The 22069-nt window shown below is 51.7% G+C and overlaps 1 protein-coding gene across 3 annotated transcripts; it reads left to right on the top strand.

Moving 5' to 3' along the window:
• Positions 1 to 243: 243 nt before the first annotated feature.
• Positions 244 to 18496, top strand: LOC100610590 (uncharacterized). 3 transcript variants are annotated; one of them, XR_010149542.1, is made up of 4 exons: positions 250 to 775; positions 15998 to 16206; positions 17285 to 17392; positions 18367 to 18496. XR_010149542.1 is itself a non-coding variant. In XM_054677819.2 (2 exons), the coding sequence occupies exon 2, from the start codon at positions 17219 to 17221 to the stop codon at positions 17900 to 17902; it is 684 nt and encodes a 227-aa protein (XP_054533794.1). In that variant the 5' UTR covers positions 244 to 775; positions 15998 to 17218; the 3' UTR covers positions 17903 to 18496. The 3 variants fall into 3 exon arrangements, 2 of the variants coding, with proteins under 2 accessions (XP_054533794.1, XP_054533795.1); XM_054677819.2 differs by having other exon boundaries at positions 244 to 775; positions 15998 to 18496; XM_054677820.2 differs by lacking the exon at positions 250 to 775 and adding an exon at positions 3813 to 4319 and having other exon boundaries at positions 15998 to 18496.
• The last annotated feature ends 3573 nt before the right edge of the window (positions 18497 to 22069 follow it).

The following is a 22069-nucleotide window of genomic DNA, read 5'->3' on the forward strand; positions in this document are numbered from 1 at the left end:
CAGAAAGAGCCCAAAGGTTGGGACACAAAAACAGACACTTCATGTTTTCTTCCCGATTCCTTTCTCTTGTAGGGGAAGGATTATAGGCTGAAGGGTGGGAGGGGGAAGGGGCAGGAGGAGGAAGCGGGGGAGGAAGGAATGAAAAAGGGGAGGGGAGTGGGTATTGTGCCGCGTGTGGGGGGAGAATTCCTACGGGTGGGTTTCCGAATATTGTGTTCAACTTTTTGAAAGCAGCTCGTGACCCCGAAACTGCATCCCCCGGAGCCGGGGACCCAGGCGCCGGGCGGGCGGGTGAACCCGGTCAGTCCCCTCCCCGTCCCCGAAACCCCCGCCTCCGGGTGGGGGCGACCTGGCCTCTCCCTGCCACTGCCGGGCCAGCCCCGGAGGGAGGCTGGGCAGGTGCTGCGGGCTCTGCCGAAAGCGCTGAAATAAAAAACCATCGCCACTCAGGGAGAACTGAAGCAAGTGGGGCTGAGACTCTGGCGACACTCCCGCCCTCCAGCCTCTGCCCCAGCGCCTGCCGCCCTGCCGCCCTGACGCACCCCGCCTGCTTGGGTGGCGACCGCGGCTCCGGAACGCGAAGCAGGGCAGAGGGCTGCAGAGAGGCGTGTAGCTTTGTGCGCCGGGACCCGGTGGGGCAGGTGGCAGCCCCAGGCTGTCCGCGCCTCCCAGCAGAGCCGAGCTCGGCGCCGCCCACCGAGCCCACCTCGCGGTCCAGCCGCCGCCAGCGCCTCTCGGCTCTGGCCTGAAGCAGTACTCCCGCCGCCTGGAGCGGGTAAGTTGAGAGTCCGGAGAGCAGGGCAGGGAGGCGGGGCGGCTAGTCCCAGAGCTGAGGGCCGGACTGGCTCCCCGCCGGGCTGGGGGCGCAGGCTCCAAAGGATCTCAGTCGAGGGGTTCTGAGTGTGTGTTAGGGTGGGAAGCAGGGCTGTGGAGCGCCAGAGCTTCCCCTCCCAAATTCCCAGGCGCTGGGCACTGGGGAGTGGAGCAGAAGCAGAGGGACCTTGGGTTCCGGGGCCCAGCGGCCTTCCACGCTGGTGTGGGAACCAAGCAAGCCCTAGGGCAGTGCGAGGACTGGGAAGGGACCCTGGGGGACCGCTAGAGGAGGTGGCGCGTGGAGGGCGCCTGCACCCTGGGGTCGCTCAGAGCGGAGAGTCTCGGGTGGATAGGTCAGCTTGCAGATCCTCTAGGTCTCTTCTCTGCTCTCTGGCCGCTCTGATTGCGGGACCTGGGACTTGGCGCCCGTACAGGCCGGGTCACCTGTGCAGAACAAATTTGCTGCCATCATCCCCGCTTCAATCCTGGCCCCGGCGATCGAAAATATAGCCTTCAGGTGGGGCAGGGAGAAAAGATGTCTTTGGGGTTTAAATAGTGTTCTCCTTGTACCCGGACCAACTGGCATTTATTTACAAATGTCACCCGCAACCCCAGCACTGGGAAAGTCTCAACCACATCTGGAGAACGCCCGAGAGACCTCCCACTCTCTCCTTGTTTTGGGTTACAGGGAAAGCCAACGGGTCTGCAGGCCTCCGGGAGACGAGGATCCGGAGGGTTGGGGCAGCTGCACCCACTTGGCCTTGCTCAGCTCTAAACAGCCGACCAGGAGGCCGGGGGAAGGTTTGCCCTGTGGGGGCAACGCCCCTTCCGGCTCCCAGGATGTCGGGAGGCGGAGGCTGGCCGGGTGGCCCGTAGTCTGGGCCTCCCCGCAAGCTGCAAACTGAGGCGCTTGGCGCGGGCGGCCAGGGAGGGCGCAGGGGAGCGCAGCACGCAGGCGGGGAGGCCGTGAAGCCCTTCAAGGACCCCGATTACTTTCCTTTGAAAAACAACAACAACAACTGCTCCCTCCCCGCACCCCCGCCCCCCGCCTTAGCCTCCGGGGACTGGCGCTCCAAGCAATTGTCGCCCGGGACAGTAAACACAGCTCAGTTGCCTCAACTTTCTCCATGCATAAAAGTTCCTGGCGTGCGGGGAAATTTGAATATTTGATCAGCCCCTTTGAGTGACCCTCATTAGTCCGGCGCCCTGCTAAGGCCGGGCATTGCAAGAAAGCTGCTGGGCTCGGCATTTGTACGCCTTGTTAGCGCAGCTTAATGAAGCCGCCCCGACGGCTCAAAGGCGGCCTCAGGGGCCGGCGACGCGCACCTCTCGGCACCCTGCTCTGCCTAATGAGCCCCGCCGCCCTCTAAAGGACCCTCCACCCCCCACATTCTGAAACAGGGGAAGTTTGGCTCTGTCTTGAACCACGGCACCTCCCACTGCCAGGCCCAGGAGGGTGGGCACAAACCCAGCCTAGCTGCCTGCAGTTACCCATTCCCAAGAGAGAGGGGCTGGAGAGTTGGGAGGTGTGAGCCATACTGGTTGGGGGCAGTGCAGGGAGGGGGGCGGGTGGCGGGAGAGGCTTTTGCTGTCTCAGGATCCAGCCCAGGGAGTGCACTGCCAGCCTCTCCCAAGTGGACCAATTGCAAATCAATTAGTCACTCCAGTTCCTTAAAGGTGCATCTGGACTAATGCTGGGGTGGCTGAGGGTCAGCCTTCCATCCTCCTATCACCTTAGGTTCTCTTGGCTTCCACTGCCCAGAGGCCACACACTTCTTCCCAAGGTTCCCCTTCTGAACAGCCAGACCTGGTGTGCCAGGACTTGGATTTGAGAAAGGGTGGGCAGCTCCCCTCCCTAACCCATCATTGCCTCCACCATTCACAGAGCCCAGTCACATGTTATGACAAGTGGCAGTAGGGAAGGCAAGGGACCACAGCCCGTCCTGCACTCCCCCTCAACAGAGGTATCCCTTCTTTGGCTTCTAGTCCCAGGGAGGCCTGGCAAAAAAAAGTGCTATAGGCAAGACCACCCTGCAAGACTGGCCTGGCAGCCTGGCAGAGAGGCAGAGAGCCAGAGCTCTGGAAGGAAGGGAAACCAAAGCAGTCATCTACTTCACCTTTTCTTGGTGGGGCAGCTGACATGGCTGGCCAGTAAATATAAGACTCGCTCTTAAAAACTGTGCTTCAGTCCTCAGGAAGAGTAGCCTTCCTTCCCTTTCTGTCTCCCCTCTCCTCTGATACCCTTTTCCCTGGACAGTCGGATCTCAAGGTCCTTCACTCCCTCCTTGCATACACAGCTCTTGGGCCCTTAAGGGTTACTTTTGGGGGGAATTAATGCTCTGGGCTTGGGAAGCAGGCTGCTCCAAATCCACACTCAGGACTTTCTGGACCCCACCCCCCAACACACAAACACAAACATGCCCAGGATCCCTCAGACACACAGTGGGCCTGGTCAGGTTGGTAACCTCAGGACCCTGTGCCCGCGTGAGCGTCTCTGGGAGGTCGTGGGAAGGAATCAAAAGGCCAGGTAGGCCCTGGGATACAGAGAGCCCTCCAAGTCCGTCTGGTTTGCTTCTCTTCCTTTCTCTTTCTCTAGCTCCACTAGCATGCCCTGCCCCATTTCCCATCACATAACCCCCTAACTTAACCCTAAACTGGCAATCTTTAGGCATCACCTCTGAGCTGGGCAAAGGCGGTGCCCGGGCCTTGATCGACCCAGAGGGCTAAAGTAGGGGCAGGGAAGGGAGGGGTGGGCGCTGCTGGTGAGAAAGGGGACCTGAGGCGAGGGTAGAACTCAGCCCTGTGGCCTCGAGGCCAGGCCCACCGGCTGCTCAGGGGAGGAGGCGAGGGGAGGGGGCTGGGAGTCCGCAGGCATCGGTCGGGGCAGCAGGGACCTCAGGCGTCGGCGTGGGGGGCTAGATCCGGAGGAGAGGGGAGGGGAGGCGGGGGTCGGGGGATCGCGCAGGGCGGAGGAGGGGTGCAGCTCTTTAAGAGCCACACGGCTGGCAGGAGAGGCGCGCGGCCCGGTGCTGGTAGAGCACTGACCCCGAAGGGGATTTAGCGGGAAGAGAGTGGCCGGGCTCTGGGGGTTTTGTCCGAGGGGGCCGGGAGAGGCCGAGACACAAGAATAAGGAGCGGCCGCGGCATGAAAGGCGGCGAGGAGAGGCAGCACTGCTGCTCTTGACTTCTGAGCAGGGCTTAGAGAGCCTGCCCCGGCTTAAGCCGAGCTGCTGGTGCTGACCCTGAGCGCCGAGTCCGCGAGCTCTGAGTCCGGAGCCTCCCAGCCGTGGAGCCGTGGGATGAGGGGGGCGTTGGGGGACAGGGCAAAGTCGATCTTGGTTGTACAGCCGCCCGATCCTAGCGCGGAGCTGCGAGCCTGACCGGCCGCGTCTGGCATGGTCAGAGAAAGAATTTTCTTTTCCCAACTCCGGCTTTTGGTTTTGTGCGTCCACCTTGCGCAACTCCGGAGCCAGCCGACCCCACATGGATTCTCAACAGGTGGCCGGGTAAGTCCGTTTCAAGAATTCTGGTTATATGGTCAGCCCCTCCCCGACCTTCTTCCTTTTCCCCTCCCTCTTTCCCCTTTGGCTGGGCCGGGTTCCCCGTGCTCCTCCCGCAGGCGACGGCTGGGGTGGTGGTGGGGGAAGAGGCGCCCTTCCCCTGGGGGTCTCTGGGCTCCGAGTTGCAGCCCAGGAAGCCTGGCGGGCGGCCGCCAAGGAGTTCCACCCGGTACCCCCAAGTCCCGATCACTCTTAGCTCCTTGGTCTGGGCCCTGGCGCCCTGAGAGGGGGAGGGAGAAAGAACGCGCCGCAGCACCTCAAAAGCCGAAGTCCCCGGGAAGGGGGACAGGGGACCCGGTGGCCGGGCAGCCTTTGTGTGGGGGTTTACGGCGGAAACAGAACTATTCTTCTTGTATGAGAGGCCCGGGATGTGGCCAGGGGGAGCCCGCGCCAGCCGTACAATAGCCGGCAGAAGAGCGCCTCAGCAGCCGGGGTAGGAGTGGGGTAGGGTGGGGAAGACCTGGGTGGGGGAGGGGAGGGCGAGAGAAGAGGGAGGGGAAGCAGAGAAAGGCAAAGGCGAGAAATCCAGGGCGTCCGAGTGAAAAGTCGGAAAATGTTTCCAGAGCGCGCCACAAACAGGCGCGCGCGCGCGCTTGCGGGCGCATAGTCTGTCTCTCTCTCGCACACACACAAACACACTCTTACATGCTCACACTCATTCCACACATGGAGCCCACGCACGCCGTTCCTAGTCGTGCAGGGTCGCATGCCCGGGCACCCAAAGTGAACGCAGAGTAGAGCCGCCCTCCCACCCCCACCAACGGAGAGCCCTCCCGCCCAGCCACAGGCTCCCCGACTGGGGAGCTAGGAGGGCCCCCGGGGCTGGGGCACAGGGAGGATCTTACCTGCCGAAAGGTAAGGGAAGCCGGGAGCACGGAGCAGCGGCGGATAAATATTCATTAGTAAGTCTCTCCTTTTAAGCCGCGCGGTGCGCTCTCTGGCTCCTATCTCTCTTTCCCTCCCTCCCTCTGTCCTCTTGTGAGGCTCTCTCCCCCTCTCGCTCTGTCTTCCCCCCACCCCTTCCTGCGAAATGCCGGGTGGATCCCAGTATAGCTAACCTGTTGGGAAGCCTGAGCCGCGGGCAGCGCCTCCACAGCTGTTTGCTTTTGCTCTTGGGGCGCGCGTTTCCCCATCCTCTCCCCTCTCTCCTTTTGCCCAGCCCCTCTCCCCCTCCTAAATTACTACATCATTAGCTTTATTTGGTGGGGGGACAGCTCAGCCAAACGTACCTCCCTATAGCAGGGTGAAAAGCCGCTGCTCCCCGAGGCAGCCGCAACTCCACCCCTACCCTAGCCTCACCCATCTCCATGTCCCTACCCAGTTTTGTTTATTTTTCTTCTCTCTTTCCATCTTCACTTCCGTCCTGTACCGACCCAACTCCCTTACCATTCCTCCCTTCCTCGTCCCTGCCAATACGGATCCCAGACGGGGTCGGGGCAGGGAGATGCCAAGTGAGTGGGTCCAATATGCCAAGGTCGGGACTCCACCCTGCCATGGGCGTGGGGGTAGTTCTCCAGGTCCCCCTTTCCCACGTAGGCTTCCCACCCTGACCCTAAGTGGGTACCGGGGCAGCTTGGGCCTTGGGATCAGAGCACCAGGGCGCACAGCAAGGGCATCAGCCCTCCAGGCCTCAGCGACCTGGAGCCTGGGTCCTTTGACCCGGTCTGGGAGACTGCATGGCGGAGGGGAGGTGGCTTCACTTTGTACGAATGCTCAGGAGAGACACAACCACCGACCATCGGACTGACGTTCTCCCTTTTCAAACAAACTGACCTTAAGTCAGCAGTAAGTCTGCATCATTCTCACGAGAAAAAACATCTACAAGATTCTAGAAATGCACAAGGAACCGCTTCTAGTCGCGCGTGAACACGTGCACACACACCACACCCCTCACCCCCACACACCCGAGGCCACGGTTCCCGCTAGCCTCTGAAACCTGTAGGCGCGCAGGCCCGAAAGGCTAATTCTAGCGGAGGAATACATCGCAAAACCGCCCCAGGAGAGCCCTGGCCACTCTTGTTGGCCCCCATTCTTCCAGATCCAGGCCTCTAGGATGCCCCAGGGACCCTGAAGGATGGTGAGGCCCCAGGGTGCTTGGGGGTGGTCCGGGAAGCTCACTCTGGCAGCCCGCTGAGCGCTGCGTGTTGAGGTAGGAGCTGGAGGAGGAGCCAAGGGAGGCGGGCCCAGGCCAATTCCAAGTTACAAATACAGCTGCTCCTGCGAGGCCTAGGAGAGTTTTGCCCCAAAACGTGCATATCTTTCGCCCCGAGACGCCATGACCTCCCCAGACATAGCCCCAGGGCGCACTCGACCTCGAGGTGGCTTGGGTGATGGGAGCAATCGAGAGCCAGGAGACGACCTCGAGACCTCCGCCCGCCCATTCAGCCCGGCCCAGCCACAGTCCACCGAGAGACGCCCTAGATGATGGTCCTATCCTTCGCAAAGGGTGGCAAGGCGCAGGATCCCGGAGGGTCTCCCTCCTTGTCCTGAAAGGTTAAGAAATTGGGCAGATGAAGGTATTTAAAAGAGGCCTAGAGGGCCCTGGGGCCGAAAGGCCTATCAACCTCACACTCCACCCAAAGTCCCGCGTTTGCACGTGCACACCTCCTTCTCCCCATGCAGACCCAGGGGGTCGCGCACGTTTGAGCTCAGACTCAAGCTGAGTCACCTGACTATGCCCGGAACATACAGGCAATCGTACCGAATACACATGGGAGAATTAAAGGAACACTAACAGGAATTTGAGGAATAAAGAAGTGCCCACAGGCATAATTATTTGAATAAACGGGTGCACACCCTGTTGTCCAGATGCAGACAAAAGCCACAGTGCCTGCGAGGAGTGACCCCAACCACAAGGGCAGATGTACAGGAAGCCGTGAACGGGAGAGTTCGCCGAATGAGGACGCAGGCCGCAAGGCCAAGGGGGCTTCCTGCTAGAGGGACGTTGGCTCGGAGGGAGAAACTTTGTTGAGCCGACTGGGTGAAAGGTTTCAGGTCAAGTCCTGGCCACTAGAAAGAACCAAGGCCTCATCCACTCAGAGCCAACCTTTTAGCCTTCCTCTCAGCTCTGTTGGAGATACCCAGAAAAGGACAATCCAGGAAAGATTCATTTTGACCGAGATTGTTTTTATTGTTTATTTCTTATTATTTTTGACCTAGGGGTTTGCATTCTGAAAAAGGATTTGGGTGGTGTATGCAAGTTCTCACTCACTGCTGGGAGATTCATAATTCTTAATAGGAACATTTAGCTCTAACCATGGCCTGAGAAGCTGGAGGGCCCTTATTTTGCCCCTTTCACCCTTCTTATCCTAAACTTGATCATTCAAAAGGATCCACACCCTCCTGCCCCCATCTCCACCCCAATACCCTGTATGTCAGATACGTTTGCAGAAGAACACACTTCAAAGTAAACCAAATTACATAGTTTATTTAAAAAAAATTTTTTGTGATATATTGGGAAATCCTCACCCCCTGCTCCCCTGTCTCTGGCTGAGCACGGTGTCCGGGCGGAGTTGGGGGGATGCAGAGAGGAGTTTCCAGAGTGGCTCTTGGGCAAGGCCTGAGAAACGACTCTACATAGGCTTGTTTTTAGTGTGAGCTCCCTTTGCCTAACCAGTTCCAGTGGCTACCTCCGGGTTTCCTGCAGAAGAGGCAGGCTCCCTGGGAGCAGGGGCGCCCTCGCTTCCAGTTCACTTCCTTTCCCAACTTTCTCTCTTTTGAGCACATCTTCTGAGCCTCGCTCTCTCATCTGAAAGTGGAGTGTAAGTCCAAGAAGATTCATTTAGACAAAGAAGGTGGAAAAAAAGGACTTTCTGGGCCAGCAAGTCGGATGACCACCCTCCAAGGGGCAGAGGAGGGCCCATTTTGTGAAGAAGAAATCAACTACCCGGAAAACGCCACAGGAGGACATGTTTCTGCAGATGTAGTTGCCCTAGAAACAGAAGAGTATGGGGGTGTGAATGTCTTCTCTTTTGGGGGCAAACACTATGTCCTTTTCTTTTTCTAGATACAGTTAACTCCTGGAAATTTTAGCGAGTTTGTTCTTGTGGATGTTTTGAACAATAAAGAGTGAAAATCACTTTGGAGTCACTTAATCTTCGTTGGAAGGGCAGTTTCTTCCAGGGCCATTTTCTTTCACCAGATTTGTTTTTCCTCGTTCCCAAATGAGATAGTTTTAAAAATCAAAGTCCACTTGCTAACTCACCTGGGAAAGAGACTGCGACAGAAGGAAGAGAAATAAATAGACATCACTCTCAAAGTGTAACTTTCATTCCTGGCAGCTGAGATTCAGAACACAAAGAAACAAACTCGTTTACCTTTGAGTATTTCCTCCGTTTGGGTAATTTATCTAGAGCTTTCCCAACAATTAATCACAGCATCTTGAAGTTGGAAATGTATGCTATTATTTTCAGCCTTACAAGGTTCGTCAAACTCTGCTTCTCTGGTTTTAAAAACTGTTTGCTTCTACATAGCTATGCCCGTTGCAACATTTATCACTCAAGCAGAAAAGCAACTCGTTTTCTCATAGCCTCAAATGCCCCGTGTACAGTCACTGGAGCGAATTTATTTTTCTCTGTCTTTCCCAAATGCCCTTGTCACCTCTGCCAGGGCCACAAGACTCGGGGCAAAACTTCGGAGGTTTGAGACCTCTTGAGTGTGTGGATCGCTATTATTGTTAGTTTTTTTTGTTGGGAGAAATCGTGCTCGGTGATTGCGTGCGGTTCTCTCTCTCTAAGCCGACCAGGGTTTGCCTGCGCCTTCCTCAGCAGAAACTCCTAGATGAAGCTAACCATTTCCGCTGCCCGGGGCAAAGGACTGAACCGTGTTGTCGGGTCTAGGGTTGGGGTGGGAAAGTGAGGACGGTATGCGGGTGGGGGAGGGGGCAGTCATCATCTTCAACAATAAATTAAAATAACCTGATACCCCTTTAATCCCTTCCATCAACAGTGTCAACGCGCTAGAGAGGCCGTCTCACCTCCAAAGGTATCTTCACTCCCGGAGGGCCCGGGCTCCTAGCCGCAGTCCCACACTGGGCCCGCGCGCCGGATAGGAGGTGCTCCGACGGCAAAAATCCCATACATTTTTAACTACAGTGATTACTAAATTAATAGCAGGCACTAAGACAGATGTCAAAACGTCTTGAAAATGTTTATCTGTGAATAATTGAGAAGGTGGTGGGACGCATTATCTGATTGTGTAATGAAATATGTATGAGGAACAGCTGTTTGCAACAGTCCCCTCCCGCCGCCTCCTCAGCCAAGGCCCTTCTCTAGGAAGCAGGAGTCGCGGCGAAGTTGGTCGCCTACTTCCGTCCACTTGGGAGCCCTCGCGGCCCCTCCCCGGCTGCTGGCAGAATGGTGGCTCCAGCGCGCCCCATAGTAGTCTGGTTTCCCGACGGACAACAGCATGGAGTCCTCCTCAGCCTCGCTCTGTGGGCTCCGTGGCAGAGTGAGGCTCCACCGCCGGCCGCGCTGTCCCTCGCGCCTTCGGGGCCGGCCGCGGGCTCGGCCTGCGGGGACCGAGGGGAGCACTGGCCCGGGCAGCCGCGGAGGCCTGACGTGCGCCCACCGAGCGGTGCGGCCTGCTCGGAGGCGAGGCCCGGGAGCCCCGCGGCTCAGCGGGGCGGGCCTGGGGTCACCGAGGGGTGACGGGGCTCCGGAGAGGTCTTTGTTCGCGCTCTCGCCACACTGCGCACTTCCTTCCAGCCCCCTGCGGCCCCCACCCCAAACCTCCGCGCCCCCGCCCTGTTTGTTTTTCCAGCCCCGCGCCCTCCACCCCAACACGCAAACAGCCCTCGGGGCTGCGTCAGCGGCCTGAGGCCGTGGCCCAGGTCAGGCCTGAGTCCAAATGGGGCCAGCACGGCGAGCCCTGGCCCCGCAGGAAGCGGTGTGAGGGGGAGAGGGAGCTCCAGGGCCTTCCTGGCGCGAGAGGGGCAGGCGAAGGCCGGCAGGAAGGTGGTCCAATAGGGCGCACGGCCTGGGCGGGCGGCGAAGGCCCGAGGCCTGGGCTCGGAAGGGTGCGGGCGGCCTGCGCGGCTGCCCAGCCCCTGCCGCTGTCCCCAGCCCCAGCTGGACAGGGGAGGCGCGGCGGAGTGGGGGTGAGGAGGACGCCAGGAAGGGCCCCATCGGGCCTGGGCCTTGAAGGCAGTGTCACCCACATGGACAAACCCGGTGCCCCGTGCGGGTGTGGGGACTCCCTCGCCGCCTTCCCTGCGCTTTGCCCCGCCCGGAGACCGCGTCCCGGGCGCGGCGCTTCCCGAAGCTCCCAGCCGGGCCGTGGCTTGCCCGCGTCCTCCGCCTCCACGGCCTCTCGGTCCCTCATCTTCCCCAGCTCCGGGGACCCGTCCCTAGCCCCTGACGCCCGGGAAGCCTGGCTCCGAAACCTTCGGCCGCGTTGGCCCTTCCGGCGCCGCTGTCCCGACTGCTCTGGGGCCGGGGCCAGGGCAGGGAGCGGAGGAACCGAGTCCGGCTTTGCGGCCCCGTGGCGCCCCGACACCCTGCGCCTTCGCAGTCTCCCTAGGCTGACTCAGTCGAGATGCTCTCGGGCGTTATGTCTGGAGCGTCGCCCTTTTACCTAATCCCTTATGCTTTTATTCTAATCCTACACATTACAGTTAATCTGTAATGATACCGCTTTGGAGGAACCTGTTGCATACGAGGCTCGGCAATTTGTAACCTTGGAAACAGTTTTAAATAAAGATTATAAGAGTGATGTCAACTGTGTTTATTCTCCACGCGGGGGGTGGGTTGGGGGCAAGGCAGCCCCTCGGCGGAGAGGACAGAGTTTCGGGAGAAGGGGTCGAGGCGCGAGGGGCAGGGCGGAGCGGCGGCCGGGGGTCGGGGAGGCGGAGGAGCAGCCAGAGCTGGCTCTAAGTGACTCCAGCCCGGCGCCTGGCATCTTTTGAGTTTTTCTTTTTGGGAAATCGCGTGGTCTTAAACCGCGAGGCATGGGGAGAGGGAAAAGGATTTGCAAAACTGCGGAAAACTCGGTGAACTTGCGCTCCTGTGTATCCCAAATTAGCATTCAGCCGGGCCCTGCGCGCCTGGATCGCTGAAGCTGCGGAGAGAGAAAGGGCGGCTTGCAGGACCCTTGGGCTGCAAGAAGGCAGAGCTGCCTCGGTCCGGTTGCTTTGCGCTTCGAGCTTCCTTACTCTGCTAAGCGCACTGGCAACAGCAGCAACAACCAAAAATTGCCGGCACACCAAAAGCAAAATTAAACATAATTGCTTTTATTTATCTATTGCTTTTATATCATTAAAATATTTTTAGTTACATTGTGTAAAATGGCATCCACTCTGATTATTACCTGCCATATCTGTTGATCTGCTCCTTGTGTATGCAGCATAGCAATATTAACAATTAAGAAAAAAGCACATCTTATATATTGTATCTGTCAAGATATGTTACAATTTCCATTAACAAAAAAACATTATTCTTGTTGAAGAAGCTATGAAGCATATCTTTCACAAGCACTTTATTAATAATCATAGTTGTCAAAAAGAATTAGATATGCATAGATTGTAGATGCAAAGGAAATATTAGATGCACAGAATAAAATATACAGTGGGATTGAGGCATAACTATTTTTCTTTTTTAAAGTAAATTTTACCGAGGTGAAAAAAACCTGTGCTATTAAGCTTACTTAAAAGATGGCTTTGTTGGTTTAATTATACTGTAGTTATTTTATAAATATGTTTCAAAGGAAGCTTGCCATATTGCATGTCAATGAGGACTGTAAAGAAAAGCTCACAAAAGCTAATGCATACCAAATACCAAATTTTACTCATTAGCATTCCTATTTATTACAAACTAAAGGAACCTATTAACAGACAAGAATTTCTATTTAGCTAGCATTACATGTTTGGCTATTAAAATAAAAAGGGCAAAGTATATATGTATTTTTTCCCCCCTTGGAACTATATGTTCTTTTTTCCCCCCCTAAAAGCTTACGGAAAGATTGGGAGATGTTTCTGATTGGGGAAACTCGATTCTATTGTGGGAATGGGCCAGAGGGCCCAGAACACCTCGCTTTAGTGGTGCAGCTTAATGCTATTCATTCGGAAGCTAGAACCGTTCGGCGCTGGGACTCTGCAGCCTGCGGAGGGCTATGTAGTGCCCACAGCCTGTGAGTGGCCCTTTGTCTTTAATTTGTGTCATGAGCATATGCAAATTATTAATTGTTTTTCCTCGAAGGGAGGGAGTGGGTAGTGATGGTAATACTGCTTTTGTTTGGATATTAAAATTTCCTTAAATGCTCCCAAGGCGGGGATACTGCTCCCAAGGCGGGGATACTTCTCCCAATGCGGATTCCCCTAGTAGAAAATCCCACCGCTACAGTGAACATATGGGTATTAATTCTAGAAACATGCACATGTAGATTTGTATCATTTCAAAAACTTTCTTTGAACAAAGGTGGCATTTCTGCTCTCACAACAGAAGTAAATGAATATAGAAATTTATTTTTTCTGAATCTCAATTTAAGAGGGGAAAAAACTTCTCAGCTATCCTTACTTTTAGAAACTTTATATTTTTCTTCTTAAAATTGAAGCAGATTTTCCGCCCTAATTGGGCAGGGAAACAAATACATTTTAAGGAACTGAAATGAAATATTTGAAATAAGAAAGTGTTACTATGAATTATGTTAAGTGAGTTTTGTGTATTTTTAAGGGAAAAAATAGAGCTTGTTAAACTCTGCGCATTTGCCAAGTGACTCGAAGCACAGGTTCTTCTGGCCTGACATTTGGCTCTGACAGGATGTATTCTGCCTGCTTGGGGGACTCTGCTTTAAAAGATTGAAAATTTTAAAGATTCTTCCCTGAAAGGCCCACATGAAAATAATAGGCATCACGAGGAAGGAAGGGAATTTCTGAATCCCTGATTTAAAAAAGAAAATCTCTTCATCAAAAGTCATTAACATGTGTGGATCTCATGCAAAATCTTAGATTTCAATAGCAAAATTGGCTGTGTGGGGTTGGTGGGGCTATGTATTCTCTCCCCTGTGACCACCTGGGCAGAAACAAGAGAGGGAAGATAGAATGATTCCTACACCAAACTCTTCCCACTGGGAAATAGTATAAGTTACTGTAGTAGGAAAGAAGCTTGGATGCCTCAAGTCTGGCAACTGTAGAGCAAAATGTGAATGTTCTCCATTTCTCTCCCATTATATCTGGATGCGGTGTCAACTCCCAAATCTCTAAAGCATATTTGATACAGAGGTGGGGAAAATGGCTCTGCCAGCAGAGGCTGCATCTACACAATTGTTTGGATAATTCAGCTCCTATTCCTCCAAATTAACCAGTCTGATGTTGCCTGCATGGCACCCAGATTATCCGGATGGACTCATCCACTTCCTCCCCAACCTACATCGTTGGTACAACCTTCATTGACTGCTGAATCCAGACACTATCAGTAGCCAAGGAGGAGAAGGCTGCTTCCCATGTATTCACACCAAAGTCGTTTAGATCTCTATGTGAATGAGAGATAACCCAGTTTTCAGTGCCTTAAATCTCATTTTAAAGAGCAGACTAGGAAAGACTATCTCAGTGATGCAGAGATAAGATAGAGACCCTTTTTTCAAGGAACTAACACTTGTTGTGGAGAAAGATGTACCCAGTTCAGGACAGCACAGAACAATGCTGCTTTATGGATGTCTTGGTTGGAAGCACACAGGGAAGCATGGGAGAAACCTTAGAAGGAAGAGATGGGGTTTGAGCTGAGCCATAAAGAGTGTGATTCTAGATGGCAAAGAGTGTGACTTCTAAGCAAACTTGCTATCTAGGTAAGATATTATGTCAGGTCTGACATAAGGTAGGCATTTAAAAGTGCCTACTTGAATGAATGAATACGTGAGTGAAGTTATGTGGAAGTCTGATAATAAATTCCTCTAAACATTTCTCCTTAGGATGGCCTGCCTGCAGTGTTAACCTGAAATTTGCTTATTTATCTCCCACTTTAATGTATCTTTCCACTCCTTCAAGGACAGGGGAGCTCAGTTTGAAATTGGGAATGTCTAGAGCTGATTAAATGATGCCCATTGCTCCCATGCAGTGGGTGAAGTTTCTTGCTCAGAGGAGACTTTTCCATGGGCAAATGTTCCCTAAACTGATATCCTGTTTACATTCTTGCAAGAATGAGGGGATTACTGCAATTCTAAGCAGTTTTGTATTTTAAACAAATCTTCTTCTTGTGGTAGCAATTTAACATTTTGTTTGAAACATCCCAGAATGCAAAATGGTTAAAGCGGCCTTGTTAGGTTTTTAAATAGAGCAGAGAAGAATCCACTGTAAACAGCTTCTGGATTAAAAACAAGGAAACCTGCTACTGCCACTAATTAGTGGGTAAAGTAGCTCACCCAAATCAGCTTTGCTTTTTCTCACTGAAAGAGACAATATTGGCTACCCTTGTCTATATGACACAGTTTTTGTTTTTGTTCTTTAAAGACAAAACAATGGGAAGGTAGGTTTTTACATAGCTCTAGCCTCAAGCAATTACAGGATTCGTGTGATATTAATCAATTATGAACAGTTTCTTTTCACACCAGGGAACAGATGCTTATTAGCTTGAGCTTTAAGATACAAATTTTAAAATTACAGCAACTAAGAAAATAAAGAATACTGGCACAATGAGAAATCTGCACCCATATTGTCTTTTCTTTAGAATGTGTTTTTATGCTTTAGTAGCTTTTTGGGTCTGGGACATACATTCCACGCTGGGACGCAGCAGAGATTTGCTCTTCAGAAAGTGCCTTAACTGAGTAAAGTGCTGCCAGGCTGTATTATGGGTCCTGCCTCAAGCGGAACATTTCACATCTCATTCTCTCTGGAGGATGTCTTCCACTTTTCCCTCACCTCCACCTCTGATCCAGAGATCTGGCTTTCATCTTCTCCTTTTCTCTCTCCTAAACATGCCACTGTTTCTTCCTAAACTAAACTTGTTGACATGAAAGTCAACAAGTTGAGGGCAATTCAATTTCAATAATAAGCAGATGGCTTGTGAGTTCCCGAGACCCAAGTAAAGGCCCTTCCATGGGAAGCACCTAATTCAAAAGGAGGAAACACTAAGAATTAAGAACTCTGCAAGGAGTGTGGCTGAAGAGGAGCTAGCTTCCAACCCCTCCTTGCTGCACCATCCCTCCGAGTTCATCTGAGGGAAGCTCACTTTCCCAAGAGCCCATCTTTTCCTGGTTGTAAAATGTGTTCATTTCCAATGTACACAGGCTAAACATATGGCAGAACAGTGTGAAGAGGGAAGTGTGTCCATTAGCACATTCAGGGACGGAGTCTGAGATGTACATTCAACAAAGGGCTTCTTGTATCTGAGCCCTATACCACAGCATTGCACCAATGAAAGCCTAACTGACCTCAGTTTGTATGGGCAATGTGCGCGCGTGCGTGCGTGTGTGTGGGGTATATTTCACAAGGCCAGGAAAATTCAGGCTACTCTGTTAAAGTCTCTTGGTATAAAGGAGGAAAAAAGTATTGGATGACCTCGTATGTGTTAAAGAGGAGGAGGAGCCCCCAGAGATTAGAAAATGAAGAGGGGCTGGAATTTTATTTTAATTAATCTCACATTCCATGGAGAGCTTTTCTGAGAATATGATCTGTTTTCCCATTTACTTCTCTGCAGGAAAGTCTGGAGACTCACCAAGCTGAGGAGGAAGAAGGGAACATCTCAACCCAAGCGGAATTCTGAAGAACACTTGGCCCCACCTTCCAGAAATCCTAAATCACACAGAGGGAAAGTTTTGGCCAGGGCACCAAGAATGAACCAGAAGCTGAGTCCATTACTCCAATTTTCACATTAACCAGGAGACACACTGAAAATTGTTTTCTTGAGTGAGAGACTGAAATTTTGGCTCAAGGGTGTTTCTTTTGGGTCTTCTCTTTATATGGCATGTGAGGACTGCATCCCACGTCCCATCTGCAGCCACTCCCAAATTACACTGCAAGGGAGGGTAGATTAGGAGTGGGTAGGGAGTAGAGGGGTCTCTAGACACAGCAAAAGCAGCAAGCTGGTGTAGGAAAACCCAGAAAATATGTCTCAGAGACAGCCAGTGGCTGCACATACAAAAGGAAGGCACCTACCTGGAAGAGAAGGGGTTGTGAAGTTCTGCCCAGAGTCACAGCGTTGACGTCCTCAGAAGGTCTCCAGCCCTCTGTAGCAATCTATAGTATGCATCAGTATGGTTGGAAAAGCTGCTTCTATCAAGTTTAACAACTTTCTGGTGTAACTTCTGAGAGGGCTGATTGCTTATTCATGCGGAAGCAAGACGCCCAGTTCATTTTGCCCGTTTTTGCTACTCTTTGTTGGGTTTGGGAGGCTGTTATGGTAGCTGCAAATGGCTTCTCAAGTGACATTTGCTGACATTCAGTGAAGTACATTTATCAGTATCCGCCAGCTCACCTCTACACATGCAATCCATTTTGTCTTGTTCTTCATAGCAAACTCCTTTCCGACACCCGTGCCCTGAAAATGATAAATGGCAAGGTGGCATATTTCTGAAGCTGCACTCAAATGTCACTGTGAAAAATCTTTAATGGACTAAGTGTAGCTTTTCACGTTACAACTTGTCAGGTACTGAGAAATTCTAGAGTTTGTCTTTAATCCTCAAGTCTTTGGAACCACACTTCTGCAAGCAGAGACTAATTATAAGCTGCACCACTCAGACCTGGGCAAGCAGAAACCAAGGAGAAAACATTTGATATCAGCAAATTCTTTATTATTATTATTATTATTCTTATTATTATTCTCATTCCATTTTTGCTCCTTCCTTTCCTACTCAGGATATTTGAGGTATGAGCAATCTGTAACTCTAATTAAGGGGGTGACAGCCCCAAGCAGGCCTCCATGCAGGCTTATAATCCACTCATACACCCAGCTTTCTCCATAATGGCTTTATTCTTTTCCTCCAAGGTTCAAAATCACCATGACTTCTCCCCCGCAAAAAAAAAAAAGAAAAAAAGAAAAAGAAAACTGACTCTGAATCATAAATCCTGGCTCCCAAATATTGGCCATAATTGGGTAGGTGAGATGTATCTTGTATGTCTGGGTGGAAGAGGCTCCTTTCTCCCTGGTGATTCGTTTTCAGAACACATGGCCATCCTTCCAATGGCTTTGAGTTTCACGTCACCACCGGAAAGACCTGCCAGTTTCTTCCTGTTTGTGTGCCTGTCCACTGCCATCATGCTACTCCCAGGACTGTGGCTTCTGGGCACTCACTCACCCTTCAACATGGCTTGTTCACTCCAGTTCTCCCTTTCCAAATGTTCTCAATCCCCTGGGCTGTGCGCCAAGGGGGATTCAGCCGTTGCCCACCAGCTATGGTCTGAATGTTTGTGTCTTCCCCAAATTAATATGTTGAAATTTAATCACAAATGTGATGGTGTAATAAGGTGGGGACTTTGGGACTTTATTAGGTCATGGAGGGGGAGCCTCATAAAAAAGGCTGCCTTGCCCCCTCCATCATGTAAATCACCATCTGTGAACCAGGAAATGGGCCCTCACCAGACACCGAATCTGCCGGTTCCTTGATCTCGGACTTCCCAGTCTCCAGAACTGTGGGAAACACATTTCTGTTGTTTATGAGCCACCCAGTTTAAGGTATTTTGTTATAGCAGCCCAGATGGACTAGGCCACCACCATAGTCAGGGAAGAGCTGGCTGATTTGTGCATGTCTGCGCTGTGTCCCAATGAAAGCACAATAATCAATGAACATTGATTCTGCAATTGATGTTTGAAGGTCAAAGGAGTTGGGAAAGGGGGTCTCCTGAAGCCAAGGAAAAGCATTGTACCCCACAAAACTGTGCCAGCCAGGTTAACCTTTTGCGAGATGCTACAGATTGAGATGCTTTAGTTTTACTTCTGGCTCTTTAAGCCCCACTCAAGCTCTAATTTTGATATCTCGTTCTAGACGCCTTAGTTTGGGCCCCTCCCAGGCTCCCTTCTGTTTTTGTTCTTTTTTTCTAACATCATCTTTGGCTTTTCTTCTCCTTTAGGTTTGACCTCCTGTCTCTTGGGTTGAGAAACCATCCCCTCTGACTCCTGGCCCCCTGTGACCCCTCCAAAGCCCCCTGTACAGGTCTTTGGCCACACAGAGATTCAACAGTCTAATAATCTAAAATTGTAAATGCCACAATTTGTGTGTGTGTTTATTGTGTCTCAGTTTTGAGTTCTTTTTGAAATCTTTTAGTTATTCCAGAAGGGATAGGATAAAGAAAAGAAATCAGTTATACTCCCAGTGGCCAGGCATGGTAAGGCAGAAAGAGTGTTGACACTCACTACCCCTGCAGGGGGAGAGGGCAGAGGACCCAGGTTAACTACCCAGAGATGAGATGGATCCTGGTCTAACTCAGGCCCTGGGATACCTGCACCAATTGCTCTCAGCAGTTCGAGACATCACAGAAGAAGAGAAGACATGTCAACTCTCTACAATAGTGTCTTAGCCCTGGAGATACTATTGGAGAGTGACAACAGGCAGCAAACAGGGTTCTATTCATAGTGGCCGTGGTTTCCCCAAGCAGAGAACATATCCAACCAAAGGGACTTCAGCAAAGCTTTTCCTAAACTGTGCTCTGAAATGGCTAAGTAGAAGAGAGCTATCTAGAGTGTATGAGGATGTCTTTAAAGGCAACCTTGCAATAACTATTGCATGCAGACTGTAACTGTGGGCTAAAAGTGAAGGCTGTTTTGTTAGGTGAGACCCTTCCAGAGCACCTCCTGCATATGTACACACATTCTCTCTCTCTCTGTCACACACACACACACACCTCCCCCAACACACACACACACACACACACCTCCCCCCACAACCCACACACACAAAACCAACCCCATCCCAGGGAACCCAACAGTCATAGATCTCATCTGGAGTCCAACTCCTAATCCAGGTGTCGTGATCATCACATGAGAGATAGCAGAATCTCCAACAATTTTGGAAAGAACTACTCAAGTGTTTTCTAAAAGAAATAATGGAAAAAATTAAACAGCCAATTGAATTGCCAATAATAAAAATAGGATGTGGCTATCTCCTATATTTTGCCGTTTATATCCAAAATAACTTATGGACATGCACAAAACATCCATGAAAATAAAAACATAACCATTACCTTCAAAAATCACCCTGGACCCTGTACATTCTCACCTCTCTCCCTGCCAGCTATCTGGCTCACTGAAGTCTTGACCTCCGGGGCTCAAGTGATCCTCCCACCTCAGTCTCCTGACTAGCTGGGACCACAGGCACACGCCACCACGACTGGCTAATTTTTTTTTATTGTCTGTGGAGGCATGGTCTCACTATGTTGCCCAGGTTGGTCTCAAAGTCCTGGGCTCAAGCAATCTGCCACCTTGGCCTCCCAAAGTGCTGGGATTACAGGCTTGAGCCACCGCACCTAGCCTCTATCATAATTTTATTGACAGAGCACATGGTTGTTTAACCCAGTAAGAGTCTATATACTATCCTTGATTAGGCAAACTTTGGCTCATGGAACAAATTCATTCTCATGCTACCTGTTTTGTGAATAAAATCTTATTGGATCAGAGCCATGGCCATTCATTTATACACATTATACGTAGCTGCTTTCCTGCTACAACCACAAGGCCAATCGACAGAGACCATGTGGCCCATCAAGCTTGAAATGTTTACTATCTGGCCTTTTACAGAGTTTGCTAATCCCTGTTTTAGATTACAGAGGATGTTTGACTGGTCAAGTAGAGATGACAAACTGATGATTCTAGCACTAGAGGGGCGAGGCGAGGACTGCAGAAACAAAAGCCACAGGGAGGAAGCAGGCAACAGGTTCCAGAACACAAGTGAAGGAATGGGTCTTCATGAGTGAGGACACTTCATCCACTGTAACAAACAGCAAAGCAGAAAATGAGAACAAATGCAGACAGGAAAAGGATGGCATTTCTACCTCCTACCCGTTTTTGTTTTTGTTTTTTTTAAGACTAAGTCTCACTCTGTCACCCAGGCTGGAGTGCAATGACACCATCTCAGCTCACTGCAACCTCTGCTTCCCAGGTTCAAGCGATTCTTCTGCCTCAGCCCCCCGAGTAGCTGGGATTCAGGCATGTGCCACCACACCCAGCTAATTTTTGTATTTTTAGTAGAGATGGGGCTTCACCATGTTGGCCAGGCTGGTCTCGAACTCCTGACCTCAGGTGATACGCCCACCTCGGCCTCCCAAAGTGCTGGGATTACAGACGTGAGCCACTGCGCCTGGCCTCCTACCCATTGTTTCTATTAGCTCTGTCTTAATGAAGTGTGAAACAAGCTAAAAGTTTGGGCAGGGATTAACGGAGGTTTAAGGACCAAGGGGAAATTGTAGAGTGGGGAAATGAGCAAATGAGGACATTTTGTTAGGATGCTTAGGCAGTGCTGTGGTCATGAATTTAACCTGCACGCAGTGAGCAGCACCATGGTGTGATATTCTTCATCAATGTTTGTGGGCTCTGGTGCAAGCATACAGTGAGTCAGAAGTTGGGTTTAATCATTGTTGGGGTTTTGCCAGGCAAGTACAATAAAGGGAGAGAGGGGCAGTGGACTTAAATGGGCAAGGGGTGACTAATTATAAAGGTGAGTCATGGAATCTAAGCTGGTGAGAAGGGTAATAACGAAAGAGGAAGGTGAAGGACAGTGGAGAATGCGGTGGGGTGAATGAATGGGTTGGAGGTCTCCCTGAGAACAAAGCATTTTTGGAGAATAAGAGAGCTCGAAAGATAGGAGCTCAGAGAGTGAGGTGCCTGCCGTCCAGATTCCAGAGGTGGGGCAGTTTCTGGTAATGGCAGGGTCTGGGGGTATGACTGTGGGAGAGGAAGGCTGAGATAAGTGAGGGAGTCAAGGGAGCTAAGACACTGGGAGGCCACCCAGATTGTGGCAGTCTATATTGTGGAGAGGAAGTGAGTCAGGTCTAGGTCCTCAATAGCTAAGGACTCTGAAGGAGAGAGGAGATTGGTCTGGAAGTAGTAATGGGAACAAGACAGCCCCATCTCACCTCCAGACCCACTGGTTTAGGAGATATGGGAGATAAAATAACCTCCACGTGACAGGGTGGCAAGTCCTCAGAGAGAATGGGCTTCAGTTATGTGAGAAGAGGAGAAAAGCATGCAGGAAAGTTACTGAAGCAATAGGAGCTGTGTTGATTTCCAGTGTGCCTAGTGGAAGGGTTTTGAGGATTGGAAGACATGGGTAGAACCTAAGCCAGGTTAGGATGTACAAGGCTGTCTTGGGTGAGATCTGGCAAAGGGACTGGGTGGCTTGAGCTCCTGGGATTGACCAGGTTGATAAGGACATGTAGACATAATAAGATTCAGCTGGGAAAGTCTCTGCAAGGACTGGGGCTCCAAGGTGACCCCAATATCTACTGCAGCTCAAGATGGTGTGCAGTCAGCACAAATAGAGGGTTGAGAGTCTTCTCTGAGTGTCTGCCGGTGTAGGCAGCATGCAGGGATGAAGGAGCAGTAGGTGGGGGTCTTTGTCAATTGCCTGGCCCTTCCGCAGAGGGTAGGAGGGTCAGGGTTGGGAGTTCTCACATAGGAACGTGTGTTGATCATCCCTATCAACATCCAACCCTCTTCCATAAAAACACACAAACCTGGCCAGCTGTGGTGGCTCACGCGTGTAATCCCAGCACTTTGGGAGGCTGAGGCGGGTGGATCACCTGAGGTCAGGAGTTCGAGACCAGCCTGACCAACATGGTG

This window comes from Pan troglodytes, chromosome 12 (assembly GCF_028858775.2).
Source record: "Pan troglodytes isolate AG18354 chromosome 12, NHGRI_mPanTro3-v2.0_pri, whole genome shotgun sequence".
In the NCBI taxonomy this organism is placed as follows: Eukaryota; Metazoa; Chordata; class Mammalia; order Primates; family Hominidae; genus Pan; species Pan troglodytes.

Excerpts from the sequence above, each read along its gene's own strand:
- LOC100610590 (XM_054677819.2), top strand. The coding sequence starts at position 17,219 with ATGCAGGCTTATAATCCACTCATACACCCAGCTTTCTCCATAATGGCT.